Here is a 19,893-nt window from a genome sequence, read left to right as displayed (position 1 = left end):
ATGGAGAGAGGAGGGGGAGACAGAGAGGGGGAGAGAATGATAGACACCTGCAGACCTGCTTCATTGCTTGTGAAATGACTCCCTTGCAGGTGGGGAGCCGGAAATCTTATGCTAGTCCTTGTGCTTTCTTTGCACCATGTGCACTTAACCCACTGCGCTACCGCCGACTTCTGACAGGTGGCTTTTTAAATTTTTTTGATATTTCTATTATTTGTCTTCTTGTGGTGTTGGGGATCATACCCGGGGTCTTAAGTGTGCAAGATACCCTCGTGCTTTTGGAACCACCTCCTGGTGTCATATTTCACTTATTTATTAATAAGAGAGAACCAGAGCATCATTCTGGCATATGTGAAGCTAGGGACTGATGTTGGGACCTCACAGTTAAGAATCTACTGTGACAGTACCTGGTTTACAAATTTACTCTTTTAAATGAGCATATTCTGAGTTAGTCAGAAACCTTCACTATACTCAGACTATTAACAGTCTGTAGTTAGTAAGTTTGTATTATAACTAAGAATTTGTGCCTATATCCACCATACCCAAATGAGTGCTTTGTTTTGTGATACTTTGTCAACTTTGACAAGAACACTGAAGAGTATCAGCACACTGTTTAAAACTCTGTTACTGTTCACCTGGGTAGTGAGTGCACTGCTATGCCGTGTGATGATGCAAGTTTGAGCCTGGCTCCCACTACACTGAAAGAAGCTTTGGTGGTGTAGTCTCTTTCATTCTTTCTGCATTTAAAACAACCAACCAGCCTTACAACCTTCTGTCAAAGAGCCGGCAAAATACTTCACTTTTTTCCATGTGTGATCCAGGTTTGAGCCTGGTCCCTTAGTACACTGAGGATACTTTGGTGCTATGGTTTCTTTTACTTTCTCACTCTATCTCTATCTGAAAAAGTCATCTTATTCTGTCACTAAAAGCAAGCATGGAGGTTAGGAAACAGTTCATCTGGTGGGGTGCATGTCTTTTTTTTTTGCCTTCAGGGTTATTGCTGGGGCTCAGTGCCTGCACCATGAATCCACTGCTCCTGGAGGCCACCTCCCCCTTTTGTTGCCCTTGCTGTAGCCTTGTTGTGGTTATTGTTGTTGATATTGCTCACTGTTGGATAGAACAGAGAGAAATGGAGAGAGGAGGGGAAGACAGAGAGGGGGAGAGAAAGACAGACACCTTCAGACCTGCTTCACCACCTGTGATGCAACTCCCCTGCAGGTGGGGAGCTGGGGGCTTGAACTGGAATCCTTATGATGGTCATTGCACTTTGCGCCATGTGTGCTTAACCTGCTGCGCTACCTACCGCCTGACCCCTTGGGTACATGTCCTGCATGTGCAAGGCCAAAAATTCATTTGGGCCATATTTAAAATTAATAATATAAAAATAAACTTAGGGAGGTGCGCTAAGTCCTTCTAATTGGGACACATACCTAAGTGAAATTTTCTATTAATTAATTAATTAATTAATTTTTAACGACAGAGAGAAAGATACATACAGAGCTACCTGAGCACTGCTTAGCTCTGGTTTATGGCAGTGTTGGGAATGAGCCTGGGATTTTGGAACCTCAGGCATGAAAAGTCTTTTGCATAACTATTAGGCTCTCTCCTCAGTTCCCCTAATAAATCTTCATATGTTCAAAGAACAGGCTCCCAAAATCTAGCTGTTTGGAAATTTAGCCCTAAGTGGAGCAAATTCTACCTAAGACTAAATACTGATCCCAAACTGATAATCACCAAGAACTATGAGAACACTCAAGCAGCCCAGTAGGTGGCTTGGTGGATAAAGTGTTGGACCTTTAAACATGAGGCCCTGAATTTAACCCCCCAGAAACACATGTGCCAGAGTGATGCTGATTTTCTTTCCTCTTTATGTCCTGAAAGTAAAAAAACAACAACAAAAAAAACACTCAACCAAGACAAGAACCTACAGAGAATAAGACAGCAGAATTCCCTATAATTCAGAGTAGTAAACACACACACACACACACATACACACACGAGAGAGAGAGACCGAGCAGAAAGAAAGAGACTATAGCACTGAAGCTTCAATGTGGTAGGGGCTAGGCTCAAATTTGGGCTGTGCACATGGCCAAAGCAGCATACTAGCTAGGTGAGTTATTTTGCTGGCTTTAGCTATATCTATTACTTAAGAAAAAGCAGTTACAGTATTTAAATGCATGTCCTCGTAGTTTTTAGCTATAAAATGAAATACTACATGTCCTTTTCTACATGTGTGCTGAATGAGACATTTTATTTTTAAAGATTTACGAAGGAGAGAGAGAACCATAGCATCATTCTAGTATATGTGATGTCAGAGATCAAACTCAGGACCTCATGCTTGAGAGTCCAATGTTTTATCCACTGTGCCAACTCTTCCAGGACCACAAGAACTCTTAAAGCACTTTGTTATCATTGCCATCTTCCAAATTAGCAAAATGAGGTATGTTTACCAAAGTTTACATAATAGAATATGACCTCAAAAGTTCATGTTCTTAAACAGTATATCCCACTCTAGGAATAGATATGACTTTAAAAAAAAATTAGTGATTTAATAATGATTATAAAATAACAAGATTGTAAAATAACAAGAGTACATTTTTTAAAAAACTTTTATTTACTTGATAAAGACAGAAATTGAGAGGGGAGGGGGGATAAAGAGGGAAAGAGACAGAGAGACATCTGCAGCTCTCTTTACCACTTGTGAAGCTTTCCCACTGCAGGTGGGGACCAGGGGCTTGAACCCAGGTCCTTGAGCACTATAATGTGTGTGCTTAGCCAGCCAGGTATGCCATCACCTGGCCCCAGAAATATAATTCTATAAAGTTCCAGGAGTCTAATTCCATATAGTTCTAGCAACTAGAGTTATGTGTCCCATCTCCTCCACTAGAAGCTTCTCTATTTTTTTTAAAACAGATTCAAGAATGCCTATAGAGTTCTTTTTTTGTATTTTCTTCCTTTCTTCTAATAATTTTCTTTGTTAATGAGACACAGAGAGAAACCATAGCACTGCTTAGCTCTGGCTTTTATGGTGAGGCTGGAGATTAAATCTGGGACCTTTGGTGCCTCAGGCATGAAAATCTTTTTGCCATAGCCACTATGCTGTCTCCCCAGCCCCAAAGCTTGTCTATTCTTTATCCCTCTGGGAATTCTTTATGGGGTGCAAAGGTAGAAGGTCTGTGTGGCTTCTGCAATTATTTCTCTGTGCCTTTAGTTTTAAAGATACAGCTATTAATTTTATTTATTTTTACTGAATGATGAGATAAAATAGTGGTTATTTTCATGTCTAATGCTGAGGTCCCAGGTTAAATCCCCAGAATCACCGTAAGTCAGAGCTGAGCAGGGCTCTGGTTAAAAAACATTAAACATTAGGGGCTGGGTGGTGGCGCAACTGGTTGAGTGCACATTACAATGAGCAAGGACCCAGGCTCAAGACCCTGGTCCCCACCTACAGGAGGAAAGCTTCACAAGTGGTGAAACAGGGCTGCAGGAATCTCTGTCTCTCTTCCTCTGTTTCCTCCTTCCCTCCTGATACCTGGCTGTCTCTATCAAATAAATAAACATATGAAAAATACTTAAAAATTTAAATTATTTTAAATTATTTTAACCAAAACACTGCTCAGTTTGGGCTTATAGTAGTGACCAGGGCCGAACTTACTGAATCTACTTATTGAATCTGGGAAGTGGCACAGTGAATAAAATATTGGACTCTCAAAACATTAAGTCCTGCATTCAAGCCCTGGCATTGCATGTGCCAGAATAATGTTCTGACTCTCTCCTCTCTCATTAATAAATCTTAACAAAACAACACAGTTTGTTGCATAAGCCACCATGCTATACCCCAAGTTTTCTCTTAAAAGTGTTAAGATTTATAATTCTTAAATCTTCAACTTAAGTATAAAATTAAAAGTTATGTAACTTTAAATCTGGGCTATAAAATACTTGACAGTGGTCTGGGAGGTGGCACAGTGGATAAACCACTGGATTCTCAACCATAAGGTCCCGAGTTTGATCCCCGGCAGCACATGTACCGGAGTGATGTCTGGTTCTTTCTCTCCTCCTATCTTTCTCATGAATAAAGAAATAAATTCTTTAAAAACAAACAAACAAAAACTCTACAACCTTCTGAGAGAAAACATCCTACAGGAGCCATGCGGTGGCGCAGTGGGTTAAGCGCACATGGCGCCAAGTGCAAGGATGCTGGTTCAAGCCCTCGGCTCCTCACCTGCATGGGGGTCGCTTCACAAGTGGTGAAGCTTGTCTGCAGATGTCTATCTTTGTCTCCCTTTCTGTCTTTCCCTCCTCTCTCCATTTCTCTCTGTCCTATCCAAGAACAACAACAACAGTAATAACAATGATGATAAACAACAAGGACAACTAAAGGAAAAAAATGTAAATAAACATAAGTACAATGATAGAAATTAAAAAAAAAAGAGAATAAAGAAAGAAAAAAAAATCCTTACCATTCAGCTTGTTTTCTTTGTTCTGCCAACTCATGGAGCCTTCGTAGTGCTTTTTCCTGCTGCTTCTTCTCATCCTTCCGGGATCTTGATGATACATTTCGAGCAAACTCTCTCTGCTTGAGATCTTTCAATCTCTGAAATAACAGAAATAAAGGAACAGAGGGTGGGTGATTTAGAATAAGCTGGCAATTCTATACCTTTAGAACACTCATTCTTGTTTCAATAGTTATTGTGCTAATGCAGAATACTTTTGTCTCTAATGATAACTGAACAATGTTTGCTTTGGGGGAGACACCCGGATTGTCTGCATTTCTAATTAGGACTCTCTACCATTTGCTTTATTTAGCAAATTAGGTGATTTTGGAAGCAGTAAGCAAATTTTAGGACAGTAGTAAGAAAGAAAAGAAACTATTTAATCATCACCTGTTCTTCCAGGATGCAAAACTAAACAGAACATGATAAACTGTAATACAACAAAAATAAAGATGACAGAAAAGGATTAAGCATAAAATTTTAATACATAAAATGTATTAAATGTACAGCAATGTACAGCTTACATGGGGAGGCTATTTGAATCAAGACTAACAAATAGAATGCATACTTTCAATTCACCATAAAAAGGTGTCATTATTTATTTTCAGAATGAACAGTTTTCCAGTAACTATCAAACAATCTTCCAATGCTAGCATGTTTAGAACTTACTAGTTTGACCACTTTCATCTGGTCAGTCTGCCGAAATTAAATGTGTAGCCCTGAGAGGAATATCCAGGGGATGAGAAGGGAAAGTAAACATAAATAATAAGTCCTGATAAAGAGAGGATCCTTTCTTCATAGAAACAACTGTGATTTTTCTCAAAACAACAAAAAAACCCAGTGGTATTACACACTGATGACAGAGTCAAGACAAATCCATATGCAATGAAGACAGAACTAAAATCATTTAACACACTAGATAATATATTTTTTTAAATAAGCAAAACACACGCTAGCCTATGCTTTTACAACTGTATTGGGAAAATAAATATGACCCAATATAAAGTGGACATTGCTTTGTGGGAAGGCAAGATGTTTAACAGACAGAGGAATATTCATATCCAATACTTATGAAATGTGCTTCAAATATTTTTGAATTTGGAGGGGTAGGGGTGAAGACACACACACAAAAGAAAGATATAACAGCTAAAGACACTAGTAGAAAAACTCACTCTTGTGATCTGGGCTCCCAAATTAGAAGGATTTGCTTTCAATACATCAGCTGAAAATGTCATATCACAAAGAAAAAAAAAGTAAAAAATAAAACAAGAGTGGAAGAGAAAAAAAAATAAAGCAAGCGTTACTACACAAGCTCTCTTAGTGAATCTGCAAACTATTATAATGAACAATCAGGGACAAAGCCATCAACTCTAAGAGGGTTGGGGAGAAGGGAAGCATTTGTACAACACATAGGTGTACATACACACAGACTGACACAGTTATAATTCCTCCTAGATAAGTGGGAACTATTTGTATTTCCCAGAAAAAGTCACTTTAAATCTAAAGTTTAAAATGAACTGTAGAACATTATGGAAGACCACTGCTATCTAAAAACAGCTAGTCTTATTGCCATTTATCTTTATTTTGGGAGAAAATCAGTAAGTAAGCAACATGTCACAAATTCCTTGTGACTGGCTGCACAGATTTAAGGTTTTTTTTTTAAGCATCTTTTTTTTATATCTTTATTTATTGGATAGAGACAGCCAGAAATCAAGAGGGAAGGGGATGATAGAGAGGAAGAGAGACACCTACAGCACTGCTTCACCACTCGAAAAGCTTCCCCCCTGCAGGTGGGGACCAGGGGCTCGCACCCGGGTCCTTGCGCATTGTAATACATGCGCTCAACCAGGAGCGCCACCATCTGGCCCCAAGTTTTTTTTTTTTTAATTAAGAAACAAGCAAGCAAGCAAGCAACAACAACAACAACAACAAAATATTTCAAGAAAGAAGATCAACTATCTTAAATATTCAATTTTAAATGTCCTCCTCCTGGGAATAGGGCCTACTAGGTGATTATTTTAGGCTACAGATAGTTTTTTCTTACCATCCCAAACACTACACAGGTTCTCTAGTCAAGATTTAAATAGAACTTGCTTTTCTCTTAATATATTTATTTATTATTGGATAGAGACAGAGAGAAATTGAGAGGGGAAGGGAGGATAGAGAGGAAGAGATACATAAGAGACACCGGTAGCCCTACTGCAACACACCTGAAGCTTCTCCATGCAACAATCTTTTTTTCAGTCTAATGAAACCCAAACCTTTAAGACAAAGCTTCACAGCTATCCCACACTCAAGATGTACATTTGAGCTCCTCTATCAGATGAATGTGTTTCAATGATAAAAAAATTAATTTGGGGGTTAGGAGATAGTTCATTTGGCAGAATGTGCACCTTGAGCCTTAGCATTATAGCACAAGGCAAAGCTTGGGCGATGTGGTCTTTTCCTCTCCCACTCTGTGATATGTATTTAAAAAAAATTAAAGTGTTGGTCCAGGAGTTGTGGAATCACATACAAGGCCCAAGTGAGATAGACAGACAGACAGACAGACAGACATGGAGTGGGGCTGGGAGATCGATTACCTGGTGTACATACACACAGAACTAGAGCACACACCTTATCATACATACACTATCAAAGAGAAAGCACTCATTAAATAGTAAACAGTTACAGATGCACCATTTAAAAATATTCTCAAAAACTAAATAGATATTCAAATCAGGTTTCAAACAGCCTAATTCAAGTAGATATCATTAGTCATTTAAGTTGATGACAAATCAATTTCGCCCTTATCTCTGAAAATTACAGAGCTCTGATGAGTTGCTAATAAATTTGCTCATTGGGGCCAGGCAGTGGCACACTGGCACACATAGTAGGAACCACAAGGACCAGGACAAGGATTTTGGCTGGAGCCCCCAGTTCCCCACCTGCAAGGGAATCATTTCACAAGTGTTGAAGCAGGTCTGCAGGTAACTATCTTTCTCCCCACCCCTCACACCCCCTTTTTTGCCTCTAGGGTTTTTCACTGGGGCTTGGTGCCTGCACTATGAATCCACTGCTCCTATGGCCATTTAAAAAAATTTTTGGATATGACAGAGATAAATTGAGAGGGGAAGGAAGGCAGAGAGGGAGAGACAAAGATAGACGACTGCAGACCTGCTTTACCTCTTATGAAGTGACCCCTCTTCAGGTGGGGAGCTGGCGGCTTGAACCAGGATCACTGCAGGGGTCCTTGCACTTTGTTCTAAGTGCCTTAACCTGGTGCACCACCGCCACCCTCCCCCCCACTCTATCTCCCCTCTCTTCTCAATTTTTTTCTCTGTCCTCTTCAATAAAATGAAAAAAATAAAAATAAAAAATAAATGGCCACAGGAGCAGTGGATTTGTAGTACAGGCATTGAGCCCCAGCAATAGCTCTGGAGGCAAAAAAAATAAAACAGTAAATTTGCTCATTTATGTAACTGCTGAAATTTACTAATAAAACTTAAGCCACACAATAGATACATGTTCAGTTGGAAAATATGTTTCAAGTAAAAGGAGCCTGAATTGTATTCAGAACTTAGAGGCTTGAGGGATTGCACAAGTGGGAGTGCATGAGGTTTGCATACCCAAGGCCCCAGAGGTCCCAGATTCAATCCTGGCACCACTCATAGAAATAAACTTTTAGAAATAAACATTTTAAATTAAACAGTTTAAAGAACTTGTTTTATTAGGAAAAATTTCATAGCCCGTTTCCAAAATTGTCTACACTTGTGGTAACAGAATGTGAGCAATCTTTCTGATTCTTAAGCACATAATTATCTGAAATTTCACTTAAATTTTCCAACAGGCCAGGGGTAGACAGCATGATGGTTACTCAAAGAGACTTTCATATGTGAGGCTCTGAAGTCTCAGGTTCAATTCCTTGCACTACCATAAGCCAGAGCTAATCAGTGCTCTGGTAAAAATTTAAAAAATTAAAAAAAAAAATGTACCCAACAGATTTGTAGAGAGATGATCTTAATAAATAATCCATCTGCTCAACAGATCATTCAGTTAAAACACAGTTCCACACAATTCTGGAGTAATGACCACTTCAAATGTAAGTGGCACCCCAGTTTTCTCTTTTTAAAAATATTTATCAATATAATGAAAAAGAACTAGAACATTACTTTGACACATGCAATGTTGAGGACTGAACTCAGGACCCTAGCGCCTAGTGCTTTATCCACTAAACAATCTCTCAGGCTGAGATACTCCAGTTCTTAAAACACCATTCTGTTAGCAGGAAAATGTCTAACCCTGCTCCACTATTCAACTCAGAGCAAATGAAACCAAAGAAAAGAGAATTTGTTAACTCTTACTAAATATATAATTTGGGTAATAAATGTGTTCATATTATCAATAACGTTGAATGCCAATAGTGAGGAATGATGTTGCTCCCGCTAAACTGTACTTGAAGTGGGAATAAGAGACAGAAACACTTCTGCACAAAGTCTTCTCTGACATAAGATCATATAAAGTAAAGGTGAGTCTCCTAAGACTTTTAAATATCTTTTTTCTTTTTTTTTTTTGTTTGGTCCAACATGAATGACTTCTGGCAATTTATCTGTTCAGTAAACAAAACAAGGAAAACATCCCATCCCGGGGCCCCCAATTCAGCCTCCACCTCTCCAAATATCTTTTTTCTTAGACTGACAGACATAGAGGGGGGAGAGACATTTGCAGTACTGTGCCACCACTTACGAAATTTCTTCCTGCAGGTGGGAACCAGGGGCTTGAATCTCTGTTCTCACACATGGAAATGTATGTGTTCCACTGGGTGTGCCAACCACCCACTAGTACTGCTCAGCTCTGGCTTCTGGTGGTACCAGGGATTGTTTCTGGGACATTACAGCCTAAGTTACGAGAAAGTCATCTGCATAACTTATCTGTCTCTCTGGCCTTTGACAGAAGTTTATATCTGAGGAAGTCGGGTGGTAGTGCTGCGGGTTAAGCACACATGGCGCAAAGCGCAAGGAACATCGTAAGTATTCTGGTTCGAGCCCCCGGTTCCCCTCCTGCAGGGGAGTCGCTTCACAGGCGGTGAAGCAGGTCTGCAGGTGTCTATCTTTCTCTCCCTCTCTCTGTCTTCCCCTCCTCTCTCTATTTCTCTCTGTCCTATCCAACAATGACAACATCAATAACAACAACAATAATAATTAAAACAACAAAAAACAAGTGTGACAAAAGGGAATAAAATAAATACTAAAAAATATATATATAATAATAAAAAGAAGTGGCAGAGTGAAGTGTTGGAATTCTCAAGTGTAAGATCCCAAGCTCAGTCCTTTCAGGGACTTCATATGATACTACAGGTTCTCTCCTACCTTCTCATAAAAAACAAACAAACAAACAAGCAAAACCAGTAAATCTTTAGTGGCTCTGGAGGTGACTCAGTGGATAAAGTGTTGGACTCTAAAGCATGAGGCCCTGAGTTTGATCCCTGGGATCATATGTGTCAGGGTGATGTTCTGGTTCTCTCTTCTGCCTTTCTAATAAATTGCAAGAGAAAAAAAAATTGTGGGAGTCCAGTGGTAGCACAGCAGGTTAAGCACAGGCAACACAAAGCGTAAGGATCCCAGTTAGAGCCCTGGCTCCCCACCTGTAGGGGAGTCACTTCACAAGTGGTGAAGCAGGTTTGCAGGTGTCTTATCTTTCTCTCCTTCTGTCTTCCCATCTCTCTCCATTTCTCTCTGTCTTATTCAACAACAACGGCATCCATAGCAACAACAATAAAACAACAAGGGGGAACAAAAGGGAATAAATAACTATTAAAAAAATCTTAAAAAAAAAAAAACTGCTACCAGGGCTTTGTGGGTGCTTCATATCTGCTCAATCTCACTGACTCTTTCTTTGTTTCTATCTTTTCTTTTTTCTCAGAGGGTGAGAGACAAACTGACAAGAAGCTACTAACTGTGGTCCAGGAGGTGGCACAGTGGCTGAGGCACTAGACTCTCAAGCATGAGGTCTGGAGTTCAATCTCTGGCAGCACATGTACCAGAGTGATGTCTGTTTTTTTTTTTTTTTTCCTTTCTCCCCCCCATCTCCTATCTTTCTCATTAATAAATAAAATCTTTAAAAAAAAAAAAAAGGTACTAACTACAGCACTGCTCTACTGCTAATGAAGTTTCCTGTTTGTAAACCTAAGGCTTGAACTTCGGTTTTTTTTGTGTCTGGATCCAGTGAGTTATCCTGACCCGATTAGTATACTCTCATAGGAATGAATCGAATTATTTTATTTTCAAAATATTAAAAAACTGATTATCTTAATTTACAAAGAGTTTCAGACAGCAGAAGCAGGCAGAACCTGAAACTACAGAACACACACAGATGAAGCACTTTAGGTCATTAACATTAGAGATGCACATTAAAGATTCAACTCAGCGGCAAAGGAAACTAAAGCAAGAATAAGCAATGAGACCCCATCAAATTAAAAAGTTCTCACAATAGAAAGTTCCATAAAGATAACCCCACAGTGGCAAGGTGGTGGCACACCTAGTTGAGTGGACATGTCACAATGTATAAGAACCCAGGTTCGAGCCCCTGGTTCCCTCCTGCAGTGGGAAAGCTTCACAACTGGTGAAGCAGGATTGCATGTGTCCCTCTCTCTCTCTTCCTGTGTCATCCCTCCCTCTCCATTTCTGGCTATTTCTATCCAATAATAAAATAAATAAAGATAATAGAAAATTAAAAAAAAAAGATATCAACCCTTTAACTGGAAGATATTTGCACATCTCACAATGGACATGGGGTTGATACAGAAATAATATAAAGAAACCACACAGCTTAACTATTAAAAAATATATATATACATTTATTCAGTAATACAAGACTAAATATATGACAACAGAAAACTATATACCTATGTAAACTAAAGAAGGAGAAAGAAAAGTATTATATTTTGGAACAGCAAAACAGATGACTTGGATAGTGTGCTGCTTTGCCATGTGCCTGTTCTAGTTTTGATCCTGGCCCTCATCACATTGAAGGAAGTTTTGGTACTGTGATTGCTTTCATTTTTTCTGCCTCTATCACTAAAAACAAAAACAAAACAAAAAATGGGGGCTAGGGGACATAGCCTTTTTTTCTGGGTGAGAACAGTTCTATTAATCATTTATGAAATTTGTACCCACTTATTTTGTGAGATAACTATTAAAAATAACAGCTGGGGGAGGCAGGCAGTAGAGCAGCGGGTTAAGCACACATGACACAAAGCGCAAGGACCAGCGTATGGATCCCGGTTTGAGCCCCCAGCTCCCCACCTGCAGGGAAGTCGCTTTACCGGCGGTGAAGCAGGTCTGCAGGTGTCTATCTCCCCCTTTCCTCTCGACTTTTTTCTGTCCTATCCAACAATGACAACAATAATAGTAACAACAACACCGATAAACAACAAAGGCATCAAAAAAGGGGAAAGAAAAAAAAAAAGGCCTCCAGGAGTGGTGGATTCATGGTGTAGGCACTGAGCCCCAGCGATAACCCTGGAAGCAAAATAAAATAAAACAAAATAAAATAAAATAACAGCTGGAGTGGGGGTAGACAGCATAATGTTTATGCAATGAGACTCTTATGCCTGAGGCTTCAAAGTCTCAGGTTCAATCCCCTGCACCACCATAAGCCAGAACTAAGCAGTGCTCTGGTAAACAAAATAAAAATTAAAAACAAACAAACAGCTGGGCATACCTGGCTGAGCACACAGTAGATACCATGTGCAAGAACTAGAGTTCAAGCCCTTAGGTCCTAGCTTTAGGGGGAGAAGCTTTGTGAGTGGTGAAATAGGGCTTTAAGTGTTTTTCTCTCCCTCCCTCCCCTTTAAATTTCTCTCTGTCCTGTCAAATAAAAAGGAAAAAAAAAATAAGTAAAGGCTGCCAGGAGCAGTGGATATGTCATGCTGGAACTGAGCCCCAGCAATATCTAGTGGCAAAATAATTAAAACAAAACAAAACCAAAAACAAACAACAAAAAAAAACACAGGTGATTGCCAAACTAATTTATAATAAAGCTATAGTGTATTAGCTGCTCAATTTAAGCAAACATTTAAAAAGTATGGTACAGGGGCCAATCTGTGATGTACCCAGAAAGTGAGTAAGTTACCATATGAGGACCTAGGTTCAAGTTCCTGGTCGCCACATGCTTCTCAAGTGGTGGAATAGGCTGCAGGTGTCCTTCTCTCTCATAATCTCCCTATTTGTCTTTCTCATAGTCAATAAAACAAATAAATGAATAAATAAGACCTTGTAGGCACCAAGTTCCAGTGAGAAGCCTGGTGAAGAAAATTTAAAGGGGGGGGGGTTGGGCAGTAGTGCAGTGGGTTAAGCGCACATGGCGCCAAGGCCCAGGGAGGGACCCATCTAAAGATCCCTGTACGAGCCCCAGACTCCCCACCTGTGTGTGTGTGTGTGTGTGTGTGTGTGTGGGGGTGTCACATCACAAGCAGTGAAGCAGGTCTGCAGGTGTCTGTTTTTCTCTCCCCCTCTGTCTTCTTCTCCTTGCTCCATTTCTTTCTGTCCTATCCAACAACAGCTATAACAAAAATAATGGTTAAGCGCATGTGGCGCAAAGCGCAAGGACCCACCTAAGAATCCCGGTTCGAGCCCCCGGCTCCCCACCTGCAGGGGAGTCACTTCACAAACAGTGAAGCAGGTCTGCAGGTGTCTTTCCCTCCCCGTCTTCCCCTTCTCTCTCCATTCCTCTCTGTCCTATCCAACATCAACAACAATAAAAAACAACAAGGGCAACAAAAGGGAATAGATAAATAGATAAAAGGAATAGATAAAAAACAAAAGGGAATAGATAAATAGATAAATTGAAACCAGCACTAACACCAAATTTTAAGGTGTATAAGGTCTTTGGTATTTGTGGTGCTGCGGCTCAAACTTGGGACTTCATGCAAATAAATGCATGTTGTACCACTTCCTAGGCTGCTAAGATAATTTTTGAGATATAATTCAAACACCATAAAATATATCTTCTTACAATGCAAACTTTTGAGTCTTAGTACATTCCACAATTTTGAAGCCATCGGCAGCTTATGGTTTTTCTTTCCTTTTTAAAATCTTTATATAGTCTTTTTTTAATTGAATACAGAAGACAGGAACAGAGAGGGTAGGGGAGATAGAGATACCTGCAGCACTACTTCACATTGCAAAGCTTTTCCCATGCAAGTGGTGCACCACCCCCCACTCAGTTTATGGTTTTCTAAGGATAAGCACTATATAAATACTTGAAGTTAATCCTAGTGCTTTTGCTTCCTTATTTTTTTCAATTTTTTTTAAATTTATTTTTTCCCTTTTGTTGCCCTTGTTGTTTTATTGTTGTACTTATTATTGTCGTTGTTGTTGGATAGGACAGAGAGAAATGGAGAGAGGGAGGGGAAGACAGAGAGGGGGAGAGAAAGATAGACACCTGCAGACCTGCTTCACCGCCTGTGAAGCGACTCCCCTGCAGGTGGGGAGTGGAGGGTCGAACCGGGATCCTTATGCAGGTCTTTGTGCTTTGCGCCACCTGCGCTTAGCCCGCTGCACTACAGCCCGACTCCCATTTTTTTCAATTTTTTAAAAATAGTATTTTATTTTCCCTTTTGTTGCCCTTGTTTTTCATTGTTGTAGTTATTATTGTTGTTATTAATGTCGTTATTGATGTCGCTGTTGTTAGATAGGACAGAGAGAAATGGAGAGAGAAGGGAAAGACAGAGAGGGGGAGAGAAAGATAGACACCTGCAGACCTGTCTCACCGCCTGTGAAGTGACTCCCCTGCAGGTGGGGAGCCGGGGGCTCGAACCAGGATCCTTATGCTGGTCCTTGCGCTTTGCACCATGCGTGCTTTAGCCCATTGCGCTACCACCCAACTCCCGGTTTTGCTTTTTTAAAGGTTCATTTTGTATTTATTTTAGCCCTAGAAGTATCGTCTCTTATCTTGTTTTTTAATTTACTTTTACAGTGACTCTCCCTCTGAGTATCAAAGCAACACCAAAAATATTTGCATTTATTTCCCCACCAGGGTCACCACTGGGGATTGGTGTCCACATTATGACCCCACCATTCCTGGCAGCCATTTTCCTTCCTTTTGTGTCCCTTTTGTAGCCCTTGTTGTTTATCGTTGTTGTTATTGCTACTGTTGTTGGATAGGACAGAGTGAAATCAAGAGGACAGGAAGACAGAGAGGGGGAAAGATAGACAGCTGCAGATCTGCATTCTTTGTATTTTAAATAATTTATTTTAATGAGAGATAGGCACACACAAACACAAACAATTTAACTCTGGTTTATGGTGGTGCTGGGGATTAAACCTGAGACCTTAGAGTCTCAAGTATGAAAGATTTTTGCATAACCATTATGGTCTCTCCCCAACCTTCCCTCCCCACTTTTTTCAGAGTTAGAGAGAGAAATTGAGAGGGAAGAGAAAGACAGGGAGAGAGACACTTGCAGTGCTGTTTCACTGCTCATGAAGTTTCCCCTCCTGCTGGTGGGGAACCAGGGACATAAACTCAGGTCCTTGTGTAATGTAATGTGTGCACTCCACTGTGTGCACCACCATCCTGCCCTTGTATTGGTTTTGATGCACTTACTTTCCTGATGCTGTATGTACGGATGCATACGGAGGATCAAATGTAATAAACTACCATGAGAAGCAAAAATCCTATCAATAAACAATACTTCAAGTGAAAAATGACCATTCCAAATCAGAAGGCTATTTGGTAACCAATATGATCTGTTGTATGCTTTACATTGGGTTCTAGTTCTCCCCCGCCAAGAGAATTAGATCAGTCCTGTTAATTTCGCGGGCCGCTTGGCCCCGCCTCTAGGAACCCCGCCAGAGTTCCAGGGTTGGAGAGTTTCAGAGTTCGAGAGTAAAAGAGAGTTGGAGGGTTCCTGAGTTCCAGAGTAAGAGAGAGTGCTTGCACCGCCGCAAAGAGACAGCAGAGTTCTGTTTGGTGATTAGTTTGTCTTAGTTTATGAATCGTTGTTCTTGAATAAAGAAATACAGCTTCCCTGCCCAGCCGTTGTCTCCGCGTCTCTGTTACCCGCCTGTGAAGCTAGCCCAGCTGGCTGGAGCCTACGAATTTTAACAACAATGATCATTTTAAGCCTAGTGGTGGTGCACCTGGTTATACGCACATTACAATACATAAGCACCGGTTCCCACTTGCACTAGGGAAACTTCACAAGTGGTGAAATAGTACTGTGGGTGTCTTTGTCTCTTTCCTTCTTTATCTCCCTCTTCTCTCAACTTCTTTCATTTGTTCCACCACCAAAGAATTTCTTAGAAAATACTTTAATTCAAAACCTCTTTCATTTGAGTAAAAAGGAAAATTCTTAAATTTTTTATTCCTTAGTAATATATATTACTAGGTACTAAAATAGTCAGCCAAGAGTAACTAATGAAGTAAAAAAGTAACTGTAATAGTTTAGGATAAAGATCAAATAGATCATGTTGTAAGCCACTCTATTCTGCATAATTTAGAGTAGAAAAGTCACTAATGCCTACTATAGACATGATCTATGACTTCACATTCAAATACAATAATTTGTTCATTTACAGCTAATTTACATTCAAATTACTTTCAATTTATATTCCTACTAATATTATAAAAGAGGTCTGTTTTTACCACAATCTCTCTACTACTTGCTTATTTCATTTTTGGTGTATGGTAATCTCACAGATGTGAGGTGGAATCTCCATGTTGTTTTGGCTTGCCTTTTTCTAATAATCCAACTTTTTTTTAGCTTAGGAGACCACTACTTTGGGCAGGGGTAGAGAGCATAATGGTTATGCAAACAGACTCTCATGCCTTAGGCTCCATGAAGTTCCAGTTTCAATCCCCCACACCACCATAAGCCTGAGCTGAGCAGTGCTCTTGTTAAAAAAATAAATTAATAAAATAAACCACTATTTTTATAGATGAAACAGACTTTAGTATTTAACGAGACTTCAGTCTTTAAAGTACAGTTTTTTTTTTTTTTTTTTAAATAAAGCTCTTTGAATAGAAATAAAAGGCAAGTGGGAATCGGGCGGTAATGCAGCAGGTTAAGCGCACATGGTGCAAAGTACCAAGGACCGGCGGCGTAAGGATCCAGGTTTGAGCCCCTGGCTCCCCACCAGCAGGGAAGTTCCTTCACAGGTGGTGAGCTGGTCTGCAGGTGTCTTTCTCTCCCCGTCTTCCCCTCCTCTCTCCATTTCTCTCTGTCCTATCCAACAACAACATCAATAACAACAACAATAATAACTACAACAAAACAAGAGCAACAAAAGGGAAGAAATAAATAAATAAATAAATAAATAAAAATAAAAGGCAAGCTAAAGGCATCTCTCTTTTAAATGACTTTAAAAATATTTATTTTGGGTAGGGACAGAGAGAAATTGAGAGGGCAGGGGAACAGAGAGAGGTAGGTAGATATAGAAGTAGAGAGAGACTTGCACCAATGAAGCTTACTCCTGCAGGTGGTGACTGGGAACTTGAACTCAGGCCCTTGAGCACTGTAATGTGTATGTTCACCTAGGTGTGTCCAAAAAGTCTTTTTTCCTTCCAGGTTAAAGAATCTCTTTTTAAATTATTTATTTATTCCCTTTTGTTGCCCTTGTTTTATTGTTGTAGTTATTGTTACTGTTGTAGTTATTGATGTCGTTGTTGTTGGATAGAACAGAGAGAAATGGAGAGGGGAAGACAGTGAGGGGGAGAGAAAGATAAGACACCTGCAGACCTGCTTCACCGCTTGTGAAGCGACTCCTCTACAGGTGGGGAGCTGGGGGCTCGAACCAGGATTCTTATGCCTTGTGCTTTGCGCCATGTGTGCTTAACCTGTTGTGCTACCGCCCAATTCCCAAGGAATCTCTTTTTTATACCAATTCCATTCCAAGTTCTGCTTTGTCATTTCTTTTCTGTTCTTATTTTTCAAGCTTTTTATTAATTTATTTTTTTTTAAAAGATTTTACTTATTAATGAAAGAACCAGAATATCACTCTGGTACAACTGTTGCTTGGGATCGAACTACCAGTTTCTCATGCTTGAGAGCCCAACGTTTTACGTTTTATTTACTGTGCCACCTTCTGGACTACTTATTTTTCAACTTCTATGAGTGGGACCATCCCACATCATTCTCTTTCTGGCTTAGCTCACTTAATGTGATTTCTTCAAGCTCCATCAAAGATAAGGTAAAGAAGCTGAGTTCATCATTTTTAATAGCTGAGTAGTATTCCATTTGATCATAAAGGGATGTTGGATTTTGTCAAAGGTTTTCTCTGCATCTATTGAGATAATCATGTGGTTTTAGGTCTTGACTTTATTGATGTGGTGAATCACATTTATTGATCTACATATATTAAACAAACCTTGCACCCCTGGGTTAAGCCCCATTTGGACATGATGAACAACCTTTTTAATATACTGCTGTATCCAGTTGGCTAGCATTTTGTTCAATATTTTGGCATGGATGTTCATCAGAGATATATATTGATCTGTAGTTTTCTTTTTCTTTTTTGGTTACAAGGTGATGTTAGCAACATAGAACCTGGAAGGGAATATTCCTGTGTCTAATCTTTTGGAAGAGCTTTAAAAGTAGAGCTATTAACTCTTCCTTGAAGGTTTTGTAGAATTCATTTGTAAAGCCATCTGGTCTAGGACTTATATTATTGGGAAAGTTCTTGATAACTGTTCTAATTTCTTTGGCTGTGATTGGCCTGTTCATGTTTTCTAGTTCCTCTGTTTAATTTTGGAAGTTTGTAGGTATCTAGAAACTCATATGGTGAATATTTTAACTAGAACTCTGCTCAGTTCTGGCTTGTGGTGGTACTGGAGATTGAACCTGAGAACTCTGGTGCCTCAGGATTGAACGTCCTTTTACATAACCATTATGCTACCTCCCCAGTTCCAGAAGAAAGTTCTTAAAGCTGTTTTACAGTATCAGACTAACCCAGATACTTTTTCTTTTCTATTGTTATTATTACTATCATTATTTCATCATTAGGATTATTAGTGGGGCTTGGTTTACAGAACTCCACCATTCTTAGTGGCCATACTTTTTGATTCAAGGTGACAGAGATGAGAAACATCTGCAATACTGCTCCACTGTTTGTGAAGCTTCACCATCTGCAGATGGGAACTGAAAGGCTAGAGCCTAAGTCTTTCCATTACATGGTAGTATGTGCACACTACTGGGTGAGGCACCACCAGGTCACCAAACAATTTTTAAATTGCAAAGAACGACAGCCAATTAGTTCAATCTAGGCTTGAGCCCAGTCTCCACACATGGGAGGAAGTTTGGGTGCTGAAGTGTACCTTGTCTCCTATCTGATCCTGGTGATGGGGGGTGTGCACAGGATGGGGACCCAACAGACACACATGATCATTTAGGTACCAGAAGAGAGAGAGAAACAGCCCAAGTTCTTATCTGATGGAAACATTAGCTGAGAGTTTTCCTAATTTTGAAGGAGATAAAGACTTTCATATCTAGGAGGTTCTAAGACCCCAAGAAAAAGAAATTCATGGAGCTGGGAGGTGATGTAGTAGAAAAAGGACCACACACACATGCATAAAGTCTTGAGTTTAAACCCTGACATTGCCATGTGCCAGACTGATACGTCCTCTCATATATAATAAATAAATCAAGCATAAGCTCATCAAGGTAATAATAAAAATGGCAAGGATCAAAGTTGTTAAAAGTGGTGGTCAGGGAGGTGGGGCAGTGAATAAAGCATTGGACTCTCAAGCATGAGGTCCTGAGTTCAATCCCCAGCAGCACAGGTACCAGAGTGATGTCCAGTTCTTTCTCTCTCTCCTCCTATCTTTCTAATAAATAAAATCTTTTTTTTTTTTTTTTTAAAAAAAAAGCTGTTAAAAGTAATATACTTATTTACTACATACGATAAAGTTTCAGATGAGAATGGGGTGGGAAGAGATAGAGAAATATTAGTGCACCATTCTGGAACATGCAGTGCTAAAAATTAAGCCAGGAGATTCAGGTAGAAAAGCCTGATGCTCTTCTAGTTGAGCTATGTAAGTTAAAGAACTTTAAGGGGGCTGGGCGGTGGTGCACCAGGCTAAGCACACATAATACAAAGCACAAGGCCCTGCACAAGGATCCCCAATAGAGCCCCTGGCTCCCCACCTGTGGGGCGGAGGAGGTGGTCGCCTTACAAGTGGTTAAGCAGGTCTGCATGTGTCTATCTTTCTCTCTCCGACGCCTCTCAATTTTTCTGTTCTATCCAAAAAATAAAATAAAAAATGGCCACAGAAACAGTGGATTTGTAGTGCAGCCCCAGCGGGGGGGAAAAAAAAAAAAAAAAAGCAGCAGCCAAAGGAAGGGGCAAAGTCAAACGAAGATATGCCTTTGGTCTCTTACTGTAGAACTGAGGTTATCAAAGGGGGTTGGGAAGCAGACGTAGGCTGC

At 39.9% G+C, this 19,893-nt stretch overlaps 1 protein-coding gene across 5 annotated transcripts in view; it reads right to left on the bottom strand.

Moving 5' to 3' along the window:
- GPATCH8 (G-patch domain containing 8) overlaps positions 1–19,893 on the bottom strand; it is a 104,682-nt gene that overhangs the window by 7,286 nt on the left and 77,503 nt on the right. For all 5 annotated transcript variants that reach the window (XM_016191999.2, XM_060203395.1, XM_007531815.3 and 2 more), the window contains one exon: positions 4,458–4,591. In XM_016191999.2, coding sequence (XP_016047485.1) covers positions 4,458–4,591 — 134 coding nt within the window. The remainder of the gene's footprint in view (positions 1–4,457; positions 4,592–19,893) is intronic.

This window comes from Erinaceus europaeus, chromosome 12 (genome assembly GCF_950295315.1).
Source record: "Erinaceus europaeus chromosome 12, mEriEur2.1, whole genome shotgun sequence".
NCBI classification, from domain to species: Eukaryota; Metazoa; Chordata; class Mammalia; order Eulipotyphla; family Erinaceidae; genus Erinaceus; species Erinaceus europaeus.
Note: the sequence above shows the minus strand (reverse complement) of the source record. Positions and strands in the feature narration are given on the sequence as shown.